This window comes from Brachycentrus maculatus, unplaced genomic scaffold (genome assembly GCF_059751285.1).
Source record: "Brachycentrus maculatus isolate JH-2025_06_01 unplaced genomic scaffold, ASM5975128v1 h1tg000315l, whole genome shotgun sequence".
In the NCBI taxonomy this organism is placed as follows: domain Eukaryota; kingdom Metazoa; phylum Arthropoda; class Insecta; order Trichoptera; family Brachycentridae; genus Brachycentrus; species Brachycentrus maculatus.
Genome location: NW_028281064.1, coordinates 3,204,356 through 3,221,434, shown reverse-complemented (window position 1 = coordinate 3,221,434; position 17,079 = coordinate 3,204,356). Strand labels below are relative to the sequence as shown.

The 17,079-nt window shown below is 30.9% G+C and overlaps 2 protein-coding genes across 2 annotated transcripts; both read left to right on the top strand.

Moving 5' to 3' along the window:
- Positions 1-721: 721 nt before the first annotated feature.
- On the top strand, positions 722-10,652 carry LOC148304498 (putative cytochrome P450 6a14). The gene is made up of 4 exons (XM_088268285.1): positions 722-1,718; positions 5,994-6,221; positions 8,528-8,779; positions 10,290-10,652. Exons 1-4 carry the CDS (start codon positions 884-886, stop codon positions 10,478-10,480), a joined length of 1,506 nt encoding a protein of 501 aa, XP_088124411.1. The 5' UTR covers positions 722-883; the 3' UTR covers positions 10,481-10,652.
- A 966-nt stretch (positions 10,653-11,618) lies between these two features.
- Positions 11,619-17,079, top strand: LOC148304497 (macrophage mannose receptor 1-like). The gene is made up of 5 exons (XM_088268195.1): positions 11,619-11,811; positions 13,325-13,582; positions 14,601-14,795; positions 15,235-15,483; positions 16,634-17,079. Exons 1-5 carry the CDS (start codon positions 11,751-11,753, stop codon positions 16,837-16,839), a joined length of 969 nt encoding a protein of 322 aa, XP_088124321.1. The 5' UTR covers positions 11,619-11,750; the 3' UTR covers positions 16,840-17,079.

The following is a 17,079-nucleotide window of genomic DNA, read 5'->3' as shown; positions in this document are numbered from 1 at the left end:
TATTTCACTTAATATTAGTCATGTATAAACGTAATAAATGGATGATGATAATACGTACCTAATAAGTTTTGATTAGGCATTAATTTGTGGAATAACATGAGTCAAACATAAAAAAATATTTGTTCATTTAATTCCTGTAAACACGATAAGTTTCGAGAAATAAAGATTTTCTGAAGTGTAAATGTTTCAATCAGGTAATGTTTGTATTTTCACTTGTTGATGAGAACATACGTAGTTCTGGAAATTAGTGTTTGTATAAATAATCTCAAAAGTGGTATTTTACAAGGGATTTAATAAAATATTTAAATACTTAAGTATTTTTTCGGTATATCATTGTGTCAATCCGTATGGTTCCTAACTCCATCTGGAATTTACAGAAGAGAAAAAAAGCAATATACCCTCCTAAAAATACTTAGTTGTATTTCTTTACAGATGTAGAACAAAAAAATAATTATTTTGAAGTAATAATTATAATCTTTAAATACACTCGTAAATTGGAGTGTTTTTTTATTCTCCACAGTTAAGTAATTTCAGATATAATAAGACGAATGGGATGAAGATCTGCTTCACCTATATTTTTCCATGGACTTTTTGTTGAATTGAAAACTTTTAACTAGTTTACAGAATTCGGCCATTAGATTCCGTTGCGATGGCATCTAATATGGCCGAACTAGTGTTCTGGGCTTTCAAGCTATATATATTAAAATATACTTTTTCTGTTGTTAGTGAGAGAAAGGAACGCAACCGCGTATGTTGCAAACAGTTTTGTCTAGATCATTTGGAATTTTTAAACGATTTCATTAAAAAAAATGTCTCAAATATTGTGAGGAAGAGTTGTACTTGATAGTTTTGATAACTGATTTTATAATTGTAATCAATCCCAATGCTTCAAATATGTTTATTTGCTGTCGTGATTTACTTACTTACGATATACGCATACGGATGCTGGAAAAGAAAAGGCTTTTACAGCCCTCCAGCGAAATTTCCCATTGGTCATGCAGGAAAAATTATTATATCCGGTGAAAACCTAGGAGTGTCCATGGCGAACTGGTACCATCAAACTAAACATCATCACCGTTTTGTCGGGTTGATAATGGTATTTAAAAAGACATTATTAATCAATGATTTGGACCTAGTAAAGTCGGTAATGGTGACAGATCACCACTACTTTCTGGAACATGGACTCAAGTCCAACCCTAAAGTGGACCCATTGGGACAACATTTCTTCAACTTAGACGGGGAAAAGTGGAGAAAAATTCGCGTCAAGCTGTCTCCAAATTTTACAACGTTAAAATTAAAGAACATGATGCAAACGATGATGGACTGTGCTGAGAATCTATCGGATTACATGAAGAAGAATATAGGAACCAACAAGATAATAGGAGTCAAAGATTTATTGGAAAGATTTACAACCGATTCAGTAGGATTATGTAACTTTGGTGTCCAGTTAAACAGTTTCAATTATCCCGATACGCAGTTCAGGAAAATGGGAAGAAGTGCTTTCAACAAGAACATGTATTGTTGGACTATTGATATGTTATGTGCAGTTGCTCCTTCGATCATGACAAGTCTGTATCTTAGTCCTTACAAGAGTGATGTTACCAAGTTTTTTACTCACGTCTTTCCTGAGATAATGGAAAATAGGGAAAAAAGTGGATTGCTGATGAGTGATTTTATCCAGTTGATGATTGAAATGAAGGACATGAATTTTAAATCAGGTAAATCTTTTATTTTTTAACTTTATGACATGTAATTTTAATTGAAACATTACTTGATAAATACAAATACTCTTGAGATACGTATTTCGATGCATTCGTCATCATTATCAATCACCGTATTCGATAATTATGTGGTTTGCATCGAAACACGTGTCATAATATAATTTTTTTACCACGTAATAAAAATCTTTTTATACCATGCTATAAAGCAAACATTTGCTTTAAATTTTGTCTGATCATTGATCAAAATATGTTGGTAATATTGAGTATCTATTGATTAGAACTAATAATTTCTCACAACATTTTGAGTGTGTCCACAAATCTGGGTTTATCCACTTTGGAGTTATTTTATATTAATTTTTTTTTTTGACAAAATGAATTGAAGTAGTGTATTATAATAATTATTACATATAACTAATGGTAAGGATTTTTAGAAGGATATAAAAAAATATATTACATAAATGGATTTTTGTATGTAAATTTAAATCATCAATAGACAAAATTCTTTTAAGGAAGGGGCCTGCAGGGGTTGAAAAACATGATTTCATACGAATTTTTTTGACAAAACGATTTAATATTTTTTACACCTGCCTAATTGTGTATATAACATAGAATTTCGTCTAGCTTTCCACCAGTCTAATGATGTCAGTAATGAAGACATCTGGTCACAGGTCAAATAAAATAAATGTGGAAAAAACTAAAAAGTTGATATTATGTTATATAAAATGCAGTTCCACCAAAAAACTGACTAACTAACTTAGTAAGTTCAATTCCAACAAGAAACGTCATTACAAAAATTAAAGCCTAATGAACAAATAAGACTTACGGTGACAAATACTATATAACAATTATATGATTTAATAATAGCCACTGTAATAATGGATTTGTTATGTCAAGAAAAATTCAGAATAATATTATGTAATTTTCGCTAATGGAAATGAAAGTATTGAGCCGTATTGTGCGATTTATAAAGATTTTACAAAAGAGAGTATAACAATATTATAAAAGATTTTCGGTGATTATACTCCTTGATGATATACAAAATATGCGATGATTTTATTTAATACAGAAATATTATTCAATATGTAATAGTAAGAAGGTACTGTAATAACGATGATGTAACAAAGCGAATACCTCATCAATATCATGAAACATTTTTGTTAGACTCCTTGATGATATACAAAATATGTGATTTTATTTTATACAGAAATATTATTCAAGATGTAATAGTAAGAAGGTACTTTAATAACGATGATGTAATACAGTGAATCCCGGTTATAGTGCCATTGAAGAGACCAAGATATTATCTCTGTTATAACCGAATGACGTTGTAATTGAATTATTTACATTTTTGACAATTGTGGGTAAAATGGTGAATGTTACACGAGTATAAATTGATCACTAAAAATATTAATTTTCGTCTTTGTTGAGATTTCAAAAACGTAAAAATATCTCCTTAGTGGAGAAACCCAGATTTGTGAACGAGGATTTAGACACCCCCAAAATGTTGTGACTTTCGTTGTTGTCGTGTTTTAAAAACACATATTTAGTATATTGTATATGTTGCATTGTAAACTTTGAGGTATGGCAATATAACATTGTTTTTAAGTGGTATTACACAAAGTGAACAATGAATTATAAGGAGCAAGTTACATGTATTAAGGTTTACATAACTTTTATTCTAAAGAAATGTATCCTATCCTTGACTAAAATATCAAAGACAACAGATTAAAGCTCCAAAAAGACCATGTATTTTGAACATAATTCAGCCAATATTGGAAATATTCAGTGTTGGTCGAGTGTATAAAGTGATCACGTAATCCAGCCAGTTTCATATCGAGAGACTAGTAATTATTGAGGTATACTTCACTCACACACAAACGTATTATGAATATGTAAAAAGTAGAATCGTCTGAATGAATAATGATGATCGATGTTTCCAGTACAAAACATAAAATACAGTATATTTTTCCAACAACAAAATTAGTTACGAACATCTTCATGTCCTTAACATGTTTAAATCGTTTTTGAAACAATTAAAAGCTATTAACAAGAGGCATAAACAATATTTTTAAAGCAACCATTTTATTTTTTATATTTTGAAAACAATCGTTGATAAATGGTTTTACATCTCAGTAAAATGTAATATTCATGTCAACGTAATGACAATAATATGTACGTATTTACAGCTTTGGTTCTGTCATAAGTATTTTTTTGAATATTTGACGTTCAAATGAAACCATTACAGGTATTAATTGAGTGAGAGAAGAGTCAGGGTTACTTCTTATGCGTTTTTATAATTAAATAAACTGTTAGAAAAATACATTAGAGTGCTAGTATTTTTGCCTTGAATTTTCACTGATGAATGACTTGAAATCAGAGTAATTTTAAACATGAACAGTAAATCCACTCATTAGTAGGTAAAGGCTTTAAAATTTATAAAGTTGTAGCCTATGTATAGCCATGATAAGCGGTGCTGTATAAGCTGTAGCGAGATTTCAGAGTCACTTGGATGTTAGGTAATTTTAAAGAAATATATGGAAACGGTTATGACGGCTCTAAAAGGTATTCTGTCGCTAGATATGTTGGGGATAATAAGATGAAATTCTAGGTATTTACAGGAGTTTTGACATAGGCTAGCAAGTGATCACTTTACACTCGTGCAATATTCACCATTCTACCCATGATTGACAACCACATTAGTAAAAAAATTGTAACTCCTAAGTATATTGATCAAACTCCTAAGTATTGTGAACTCATATGTACTGTACATATGAGTTCACAACAGCCATCTGTGTTGGATTGAGGGAAAGCTTTTATTAAGCAGAGACACTTTATTTGCATGCAAGGTCTGAAGCTGGAGCTAGACGATAGTGAACTAGTGTTTGGACACACATTAAAATGTTGTTATATAATAGTATTAGTCAGATATTTCGACAGCATTCAGTCTACGTTCATCCTTCTTTACACCTTTTATGAAGTGCCATATTTTTATCTTCTTATTCTTCTTCTTTATGTAGGACTGTGTCCTATTGTTCTCTGAGTCCGCTCTTGGGAGGTGGAAGACCAGTTTGTCCTTCCATCGTTTATGTGGTCTTCCTGGGGGCCTGTTACCTCTATGCATTCGTCTGCTGCTATCCTCACTTGATCTGAACTTGCTTTTCCCATATGATCTCTCCAGAAACGTCTTCTTACTCTTCCCCATCGTACAACATCCTCGACATCGTAGATTCTTCTTATTTTAGAGTTTCTTTTTCTGTCGCGAAGTGATATACCTGCAATGGGTCATAGAGTCTTCATTTCGGTGTTCTCGTGGTATCAGCTCTTGATTCTATGCCGTATGTCATGACCAGTCTTATGCATATATGTACTATATTTTTTACAACTTACAAGAAAATATTTTTCAATTGATATTAGGTAATATTAACGATTTACAACATTTTGAGTGTGTCCAAATATTGGTTCACAAATCTGGATTATCTCCGACCATAGGAGTTATTATTTTTTTTTTTTAAACATTTCCTATAACCGGAGATTATCCAGATTTGTGAACAAGTATTTGGATACACTCAAAATGTTGTTAATAAATTACTTGGTCAAATTATAAGCTAGAATAATAAAAATGAAAATGATATTTTCTGGCGTTTCTCATGTATGTGATTATAATCCAGGATTCAGACGCCACATAATAATTAAAAAATCTGCTTAGTAAAAAGCTTCATTTCATCTCTCAAACAGATGTATCTAGTGAAGTTCTAGTGATTAAAGAACAAGTTTCTTAAGTGGTTCATATAATATAAATGGAACATCCAAGAATTTAAATAATGTGGTTGTCAATAATGAGTAGAATTGGTAAATGTTACCCGTGTGTAAAGTTATCACTTAAACCAGCCTATGACGGTCGACAGCTCCATAAATGCTTAGACTTCCATATTCTTTTTTCATCTTTGAAGAGATGTCAAAAAATAATATGAATATTAATGATTTTTATTTATTGTTTCGGCATTAACTTTGTGGTAAAACATGTTACAATAATTAAAGAAAACACTTCGTTTTTTACTACTTGAGTTTTATTATAGACTACATGTTTCAGAAGTTAAACTTCCATCATTCAGATCTGTATAATAACATATTAACATATAACATATAGTTATTATACAGACCTGAATGATGGAAGTTTAACTTCTGAAACATGTAGTCTATAATAAAACTCAAGTGGTAAAAAACGAAGTGTTTTCTTTAATTATTAATGATTTTATTTGCTTTTTTATGCAGGGGAGAAACTTTCGATGGAGATGATATCGGCCCAAGCTTTCGCCTATTTCATAGCGGGCTACTCGGGCGCATCCACTATGGCAAGTTACGCCCTTCTGGAGCTGGCCAAGAATCCAGAAGTGCAAGACGAACTGAGAGAGGAAGTCGACAGATTCCTCGAGGAAAACGACCAATCAATCACGTATGATACTTTAGCCAAAATGGATTATCTGACGCAAGTTATACAAGGTAAAACACTTTTTTTTTAAATTTAAAGGTACATTAGCTCATTATGTAGTCGGCTGTCCAAACTTAAAACACAGTAAGGGATATTTTTTTTGTAGTACGTTTTTTTTGCATTTTTGGACTAAGTAGAATCTACTTAGTCCAAAAATGTAAAAAAAAAATGTACTACAAAAAATGTCCCTTACTGTGTTTTGAGTTTGGACAGCCGTAGTGATCATGTGTTATGAACCTTGTATTAATTTGATGTAGTGCCCTATGCACCATTGTGTGAGTATAAGGGCCAGTTGTATGATAGGGAACATAAAACTACAATTGAAATAATTTTCTATTCGTGTTAAAATCAATTAAAAACACATCCGTTTTAGAGATCGCGTTTCGACTGCATTCTGATACTTACATCCTTATTTTGCCAACTACATGCTTCACTTCAATGCATTAGAATTGGACCAGAGCTCCATTGTGTACTACTAGTTTAGCTTTTGCTGAAAGGGGTTTATTTGCTTTAAATGAATTCAGAGTACCGTTCACCCTATTACCAGCATTCACTCTCATTTCTGTATCATTATCAATTATCCCATCCCTAGGAAGCATACTTCCCGAATATACCAAAATGTCTACCTGTTCCAAAATTTCCCTTTTACTACTTTACATTCAGATCTACATTGATTTTTCTAACCCTAGAATACTTGACTATCGTAAAAATTACGACGTCAAAATGACGATTTCCCTGAAAAATCAATGATCGCGTCTTTTTGCGCCCCTTTCTTCACAGTACCTTCTTAATATACTTTATTTTTTCATTATTATGTGATATTTTAAACCCAAAGAATGTAATTATTACATACTTCTAAATTAATAACAGTTTTTGATTGTCATAATAATTCCCGTTTTATTTCTATGTCGTATTTTTTTACCTCCACCTTTTTTTGTGTAATGGTCTGCACGCTCGGCTACCGTTCTGGAGGTCCCGGGTTCGATTCCCAAGAGGAGTCTAATAAATATAAGTGTTTTTCACTCTAATATTTATTCAATATTACCCTGGACTGATACACGAAGCGGAGGGCTAATCACTTTTCCTTGATGTGTTAACGATCAAGATAACACTGCGTTTCTATGATGCAGTGCCCTATGCACCATTTGGGTGCGGATAAGGGTTTGAATGAATGAATGATTTTTTATATGAATGTTTCGTAACAACGTCACTCGTTGGATAGTTTAGTAATCTACGGTTAAATAACCATAAATTATATCGAAAGTTAAATTAAAATAAAATAATTTTAGAGTTGGTACAAGGACTCTGTTATGTACTGCCAGTTAAGCTTTGCATATAATTATAAAAAGTTAATGAGTTAGATGTGACAAAAAATCTTTCGAAACATCCACTAATTATTGATTCCGCGTGTGGTTGTACGGAACTAAGCATCGACATTCATGTAAATTAAAGTTAATGCATAATGTAAAACGTTTCGCTCCTTTGTTATATGAACTTGAATATTTTAAAGACTTGTTAACTTTTGTCTACAAATTCCTGTGTTACTTATTACAAAGAGCATAATCTATTTACATAAGCAAATGAGTTTTTGGCTTCATTATTTAGGAAAAAAGAATGTAAGCTTCATTTTTGTTTTGAGGACATGTTGACACAGAGTGCAAGGACCGTCGTAAAAACTTGAACCAAGATTTCAACCATTGTCGTATCATATTCTTCAAAATATTTAATTTCCCAAGGTCAATTTTTTTCACCAATAGGAATTTTTCGAAAACCAAACCAGACCTTGTGCCGTAGGATCTTTCTTTTATATCCTACGTATAGTTTTGATTTTGAATTACAGAAGAATATATGGTATTTTATCAAAAACGAACAAAACACACATTAGTGTTGAGATATCGCTCACTCCTTTCAAGAACGTCATAAATCAAAAATCGACAATCTTCAGTTGTGCATGTTTTCGGAATGCCCAGAAAATCTACTTTATTCCAGCAAAAGAGGCATATTTTAAACTTAATATTTACCCACTACAGGGCAGAAAGTGTTGTTTTTGCATTTTTAAGAAAATGTATTGTTTAGTTATTTTTTTAAATAAACTAAATATTTTTCAAATGGAGAAAAAAACCCAGGTTTTACCTTAAAAGATCTGTTGCACTGTTAAAAGTTCAGTAAGTGGCTTGATATTTATTTTTAATTCATTGTATTATATTTTAAAACTTTAAAAACGTTCTCCTGAAAAATCGTGTTTTTTTTTATTTATGACGTTCTTGAAAGGAGTGAGTGATATATAAAAAAATAATTCATCATTCATTAATTTCAGAAACCATGCGAAAATATCCATTTCTCCCGTCGCATTTCCGATTTTGTACAAAGGATTATACGATTCCCGGAAGTAAATGTGTAATAGAAAAGGGAACCTTGGTTATTATACCCGTATTGGGAGTCCACATGGATCCTGATATTTACCCAGATCCGATGAAGTTTGATCCTGAGAGATTCAATCCAGAAAATACGGCCAAAAGACATCCGTTCGCCTACATTCCCTTCGGTAGCGGACCGAGAACTTGTGTTGGTAAGAAAACTGAGTGTGAAAACAATTGAAAAATGAGTGTCAATTGTATTATAGTTCAAAACTTGTAATTCGCTATAAGAATAACCTATTCAGTACCCATTGATTATTTGAAAAAAAAATAAACACTTGTATAATACCCCTTTTTGTCCGCCTCCGTAGTGTAATGGTCAGCACGCTCGGCTACCGTTCTGGAGGTCCCGGGTTCGATTCCCAAGGGGGGTAAAATAAATATAAGTGATTTTTTCACTGTAATATTTTTTCAATATTATTACCCTGGATTGGTACCTGAAGCGGAGGGCTGATCACCTTTCCTTCATGTGTAAACGATCAAGATAACACTGCGTTTATATGACGCAGTGCCCTATGCATCATTGGGGTGCGGATAAGGGTTTTATTATTATTATAATACCACTTATAGCGTACTAGTTTCGAAAACTACAGTTGTTTCTACCAACAGGTGATTATTAAGTAAAATTTACTACTCATCTGTTGATGAAAACAACTAATGAAATAAAACTCAATAAGTGGTATACATCTGTTTAATTTTTGAAAATTATAAATTTTCTTACTATTATTTAGTACTGGTATTTTTTTTAAATTTTATTTTTAAATAAACAATGGTTATAAAAATATTGCATTTTCTAGAAATTTCTACTTTTAACAAATCTTATGCTAGTTACGCTATAAAGAGAGTAATCTCTTATGCTTGGAGAGGGACTTACCATACACTCAATGTTTATTGTTAATATTTAATAATTGATATACATTATGACATTTTAGTAAAAACAATTTTTTGTGTGTTTTTGTTTGATTTTTCAATTAACATATCGCTCACTCCTTTCGAGAACGTCATAAAAAAAAATCGTCAATTTTCAGTTGTGCATGTTTTCGGAATGCCCAGAAAATGTACTATATCCCAGCAAAAGCGGCATATTTTTAACTTAATATTTACCCGCTACAGGGCAGAAAGTATTTGCATTTTGAAGAAAAGGTATTATTTAATTATTGTATTAAATATACTCAATATTTTTCAAATGGAGAAAAAACATTCAAGTTTTACCTAAAATGATCTGTTGCACAGTAAAAAGTTAAATAAGTGGCTTAGTATTTATTTTTAAAACATTGTATTATATTTTTAAACTTTAAAAACGTTCTCCTGAAAAATCAATTTTTTTGATTTATGACGTCGTTTAAAGGAGTGAGCGATATATAAAATGCATTCAATTTATTTTAAGAATTTTGTAGAGAGGTTATTAAAATATTTGGTTCCCAAATATTTAAAGTTCTGTTGAGATTGTTCGGTGTTGCATTTTGTTATTGTAAAATCATTTTGAAATCTCAAAGATCAACCTTTTTATTAAAATATTTATAACCCTTTGAGGTTGTTGAAGTCAAAGAACAGCGTTTTTTATAGCAAAAAGCTCATTGATTAAACTGAAGACCAAAGAAATTTATGCTTGTTCCTCTACCAAAATCAGTTATAACTAAACCACTTATTTGATCATTTCAGGTCAAAGGTTTGCAATGCTTCAGATGAAAAGTGCCCTCATAACGATAGTTCACAATTATCAACTATCCATTTGTGACAAAACTGAACTATCCGTCAAGTTCGCTACAACAGGACTACCATTGAGATGCGAGGAAGAAATATTCTTACAGTTTTGTCGCAGATCTGAAACTAATCAAAAGAAATTTGATTGAAACATCATTTTATAAAATAAACATCATTATATTTCATATTATTTTTTGACATCTCATCAAAGATGAAGAAGAATCTTCTTCATGTCTTCCAGAAAAGTATTTGGATACACTCAAAATGTTGTAAATCATTATATTTTGTTATAACGCATCATAATACAAAATACTTAGTACACCTCTGTGTTTTATTACTTTAACCCTTTGATTGGCTCAATGTAAATTTTTATTTTATTTGAATACAAATATATTTCAATTTATTATACAATATTAATTCAAAATTAGTGATTTATATTTTATATTTGTATTTATTTATTTATTTTAGGTATATTGATAATTTTTTATGTATTTTATTAATTATATGTATTTTGGCTCTTTAAGCATAGCCGGTGTTGAGCCGAAATACTTACATGTTATTACAATATAGGGTTTACAATATAGTTAATACAATAATGGTTTTTTTATTAATTTTTAAATGATTAGATTTTATACATTACAAGATACACAACTACTAGATACACAAAGATACACAATAAAAGGTTAAACAATAAAATAATCACAATTATTAATTCTGGACTTTAATTAAGTCTGTTTCCATCTTGTCCCTTCCAACGAGGAGAAACCATCGACGGACACTGTTCTTAAAAGCACGATCATAAATAAGCATGATATACGAATAAATTTGTATAGGCAAAGCCAACATAAACAAAATAATTTATATACCTTTTTATCAATGTTACGAATCATACCTTTTTTTAAATCAAAGTGATTACAATATTGCTATACGAGGTTAAAGAGACTTTTCTCGAGATAAGACTGTTAAGATAAAGGAGGTTAATAAAACGTAAAGTAAAAGATAAAAAAATCCTATATGAGTGTGTGGAAGTTTTTGGTAAGGGAATGTAATTAATTATGAGTATTTTAATGTTTTAGAATTTAATAAATCCTGATGATGACAAGGTTCCTGTCATAACCAGTAGGTTAAAGTGTACTTATAACAAAAAAGTGGTTAAAATGTTTATAAAATGTGCCACAAAGTATCTGCGAAAAACATTTAAGAAATTAAAATTCATAATTCAATCCTGGCTCATCATATTCCGACAGCAACAGGTTCCAGCAACGGAAGATACTTATCTCTTTTTTCAGACTATAAAAGAGTTCATCGGTTATGTTTCTCTGAAATTGATAACTATAATCAGTAAGAACTTTGTTGAAAAAATTATGTCATTTTTAAACATGACAGATAATTAATGTCAAGTGTCACTATTCTTTCGCGATGCGCAGCAGAATATTATTTTGGGCATTGTCAGTAGTCATTTTGACTTTGACGACTGAAGGTGAGTTTGTTTCATAAAGCTATTAAACTTTTATCATCTTTCATCACTGTGATTAAAATAAAAATTCCCATTTTAACCAAAATATTACCGGAAACTAAATTAACCTATAAATATGGATTATTGTGTTTTTTAATCGATTGAAGGAATGAATTTTGTGATTGAAGGAATGAATGAACTCAAAATGTAAAGGAACTAAGGAAATATATTAAATATATTTAAATGCACATTATCTATGTATCGTAAAAAAATATATAAATTTGCTTTTGTTCAAAATCTTAAATCTTTAAAAAAAGTTATTCTATGATTCATTTGATATGTTCGAATAACGTTGTTTTCAAATTGCGTGATTTAAATATATTTTTCTTTCTTTTACATTTATCCACAGCAACAGTTGGCCAGATATAGCTAGTATATTTAAATTTAAATATAATAAAATAAAATAAAATTTATATGTATACATATCGCTCACTCCTTTCAACAACGCCATATATCGAAAATCCTAAATTTTCAGTTGTGCATGTTTTTGGAATGTCCATAAAATGTACTATATACCAGCAGCGGCATATTTTAAACTTAATATTTACCCGCTACAGGGCAGAAAAGGTTGTTTTTGTATTTTGAAGAAAATGTATTGTTTTTTTTTTAAATATATTAATTTTTTTTCAAATGGAGAAAAAACCTTGAAGTTTTACCTAAAAACATCGGTTGCAGAGTGAAAAGTTTAATGAGTGGCTTGATATTTATTTTTAATACATTTCATTATATTCTTAAACTTTAAAAACGATCTCCCGAAAAATCAAGTTTTTTGAAATATGACGTTGTTGAAAGGAGTGAGCGATATATGGTAACAATATTATATATTTTTATGACAAATTGTAATAAATAGGAGTTATGGTAACCTTCATAGATCAATGACTTAAAAACTAACTAACTAACTAACTAACTAGTTATGTTAGCCTTATGTATATACAAAACATACACCAATTATTTAATATGTAATATTTATAACATACGAATGTAGACAAATACAATTATATAATACAAAGCGTGTAACTACAATTCGTATTTGTTATCAAGTGTGATTAAAAAAATTACAAAAAAACTAATTACCATACCCTTACCCTTTTACCCCCTTCCTCACACACACTTCCACACTTTTTTTTATCTCTCAATGTTTTCATAGTTATTAAAACATTAATGTGGAATTGTTTAATTGGCTTTATTTTTATTACTGTAATGTAATGTTTATTTTTGTTAATGTAACAATTTTTCTTTAAATAATTTTTTTTAATGTTAAGCTGTACAATTCCCGAACAAATAAAACAAATAAAAGCCATATACAATTACCATGTAACTTTGTTTTAAAATCACTATAAGTTTATAGTGATTTTAAAACAAAGTAACATTTTAATTACAAAATGGAAAATCACAAAGTCAGTGGTTCAAATATGAATTATAAATAAAAACTATTTTTGAAGCTTGCATTTTATTTGATTATTTCTACTCATTTCAGTCAAGTCTCAAGACACCCCACAGTTCAGAAATGACTACGTATACAATGAAAATGAAAAGGCCTTCTACAAGGAGCATACGGAGAAAAGGCAGTGGAAAGAAGCCAGGACTATGTGCGCTGCTGAAGGAGCGCAATTGGCTGCTCCTTACACTAAAGACGACCTGATCAGCCTGCGAGGATATATGAGCAAAACCACCCAGGATATCTGGATTGGTATCAACGACATTACTTCCGAAGGAGATTTTCGAACTCTTAATGGTAATTAAAAGCTTTTCCACCGCATGCCCAGACCTGATACAGAAGCATCTAGGCTTCCTGACAGATCTGCAGTCGCAAAGCAATTTTTTTTAATATAATTGCTAAATTTATTGAAATAATAATAATAAATTTGGATAACTTATATAGCGCCATTTTCGTGAAACAATACCTCAAGGGCGCTTCAACATCGCTGAAAATGTGAAACAACACAAAATTGTATCCCGATTTTACTGTGGATTTTCTTAATAGTAAAACAAAATATTTTAATTTTAAAATTTATAATTTTCAAACTCCTATCCGCACCCTAATGGTATAAAGGGCACTGCGCCATACAAACGCAGTGTTATCTTGATCGTTAACACACAAAGGAAAGGTGTTCAGCTCTCTTCTTTAGGTATCAGCCCAGGGTAATATTCAATAAATATTAGAGTGAAAAAATCACTTATTTGACCCCTTCCTGGGAATCGAACCTAGGACCTCCAGAACGGTAGCCGAGCGTGCTGACCATTACACTACGGAGGCGGACACAAAAATATTATAGTTAAATTAATTTGCTAGACATTTCTACTTTTAACAATCGTTATATTAATAATGTAGTTCTCTCCAATAATGAGACTAAGCTCTTGAATGAAGAATATCGAAGACTAGGCATTAACACGGCTTACGACGAAATTATTGGTGATAATATAAATTTAATGAAAAATTAAAGATGGTATTTTCAAACGTTTTGTGAAGAAACTTCCAATTTTTTTATTTTCATGAAGGTTTTCACTAGCAAAAATAATGTTTGAAGTTTATAAACAAAAATAATGTTATAAATAAAGAGACTAAGATAGATTGGTGTGACTTTCTTTTCTCTCTGCCTACCTCTGCTGGAAGCGACAAATGGTCGGACTGTTTCGGAGACTTGGAGATGTCTCATTTTGGGCATATGCTCCACCTAGGGAGCGAACATGGAAAAAGAAGAAAAGAAGTAGAAAACACCTGTCTTGTAAACTTTTTATTATACGTTTTTCAGGAACTTCTTCGTCAGATAAAAGAATGAATTGGGACATCAACGAGCCTAAGAATATTGACGGAGATGAAGATTGCGTGTACATGTTAAGAAGAGGACCTTACGTTGCAGACAACTGTGGAACTCTGAGAAGATACATTTGCAAGCACCACATGAGTTCCACAAGTTATAATACAATATGTGCAACGTATGATAAAGGTTTGTTATACCATCACTATATTATATTTATTCAATATCACACTGCGTTTTTATGATGCAATGCCCTTTGCACTTACAATAGTATTAAATCTGGTAAGTGAATTCTGATTTAAAATAAGGATCGTTGACGAGACAAGCGCTAAATTACAACTCTTATCCGCACCCCTATAGTGCATAGTGCCAAATAAGCTCTAAAATTTGTTTAATATTACCCTGGACTGCTACCTGAAGCGCCAAACTGATCACGAAGTAATTAACAATTATGATAACACTGGTTCGATACCATGTCATGCCTTATACACCATGGTTGCGACTAATTTTTCTCCATGTTTTTGAATCTCTTTAGTGAGTAGCTTAATTAAATACTTACAATATTTTGAGTGTGTCCAAATACTATGAAAAAAAATATGAAATTAAATACTTGTTCCTTTTTTTTCAGAATACATTTATTCCAAATTAGGAGACCGGTGTTATAAATTTCACGACCAAGCCAAAACCTGGAAAAACGCGAAGAAGACTTGCGTAGCAGAAAATTCACAATTGTCGACAGCTGACAGCTCTATCGAGGCAGAATTATTGGCCAACATATTTAATCTACATCCACCTGCATCTATACAAGCAGAAACAGATAAAAATATCATGCATTCCGGCTTTCGTGATCATAAGGGAGTTTTTAAGACAATCGAAGGTAAGAAAGTTTACTGATTTCATTAGGTACATGACCAAGAATACGCAGATGATCCCGATTTAATCGATGTCTCTGTCGAGATTAAACGTCAATAAGGTAAATAGGTATTTCACGCACATGGGGCTCAAAACGAATGTTCAGAAAACTCACGTATTATGTAAATTGTAAATAATGTAAAAGTTCGCTAAATTTTTTTTTAAGCTTTCAGTTAAAATGTCTCAACATAGATGAAAAAGAATAAAGTATTATTTTTATAAGATATAAACATAAATAATTCCTAAGTGAATGAATATGGAAATCATTTGCAGGGCTTATGACATGTCATTGGGTGGTTTGAGGGATCATTTTATATACGCTTAACATTCACCAATTCTACCCATGATTAACAACCACACTACTGAAAATTTTGGAACTTATAGATATATTGATCAATCGCGTGGCATATGAGTTCACTACAGACGTCTTTGTAAGATTGAGAAAAGCTTTTATTTTGAAGAGACCCATTTATTTGTATGCAAGATTCGAATACCAGATTATTTTTTCATACTGCACCACATTATTAGCAGTTATTATTATTCTTCATCTATGTTGAGATGTCAAAAAAGTCGAGAAAACCACGATTTATGAACACGTATTTGGACACACTCAAAATGTTGTAAAGTTGCATTGATGCTTCGATTGAACTTTTTTCTACAGGTGGCATAAAATTAATCACACTATCGAAAGATGCTATAATTTTTTGCAAATGGCGTCGTACGTCAATCATATTTGACATTTGTGAACTAGACAGTATACAAACAGATTTATAAAACGGGCACAAATGTGTATCAACACAGGTGGCAGCCACTTCACGGATATCACCTTTTCCAATCAATACAAACAATTATAAAGTTCCAAATAAAGATTTCCGTTATATTTAGTAAAAAAAAATTTCAAAAACAAAATTGGATAATTGATTATTCACCACCCTAAATTTGTTTGTATACTGCAGCTGTTCAATTCACAAATTTCAAATATGATTGACGCACGATGCCAGTTGCAAAAATTATAACATCTTTCTATACGGTGATTTACTTTGTGCTACCCTGTACATACATGCTAGTGCTATAAAATTACTGCTAGTTTATTTTTTTTTAAATATATTTTGCAGGTAAGTCCTTAATACGTAGCGGATTTGCTGAATGGTCACCTGGTCAGCCGGCTACGCTGGATAATGCTGAACGCTGTGGAGGATTTCTACGGACAGGAAAACTCAGCATTATTTCCTGTTTCCAAAATGCAGTGTTCATATGTGAGAAGCTGATTGATACAGAAGAATCTTTACCAAAATTAGATGTTAGAGGTGCGGGTTTTTAAGAAATTGTAATTTTTTATTTATTTTTTAATTTGTTTTAAAAAAGTTTAAAAAAATGTTCATGTTTTAACAATTAAAAATTTATGATTATTTTATATGGTTTTAAATAATATCATATTACAACAATATTTTAAAGAAAATGAATACTTATGAGGGTCGTGCCCTGATTGTTTTAAAAATACAGGATTAAATTATGAAATTAAAAATTATTAAGAAGGATTAATAATGAAGAAAAAACACAC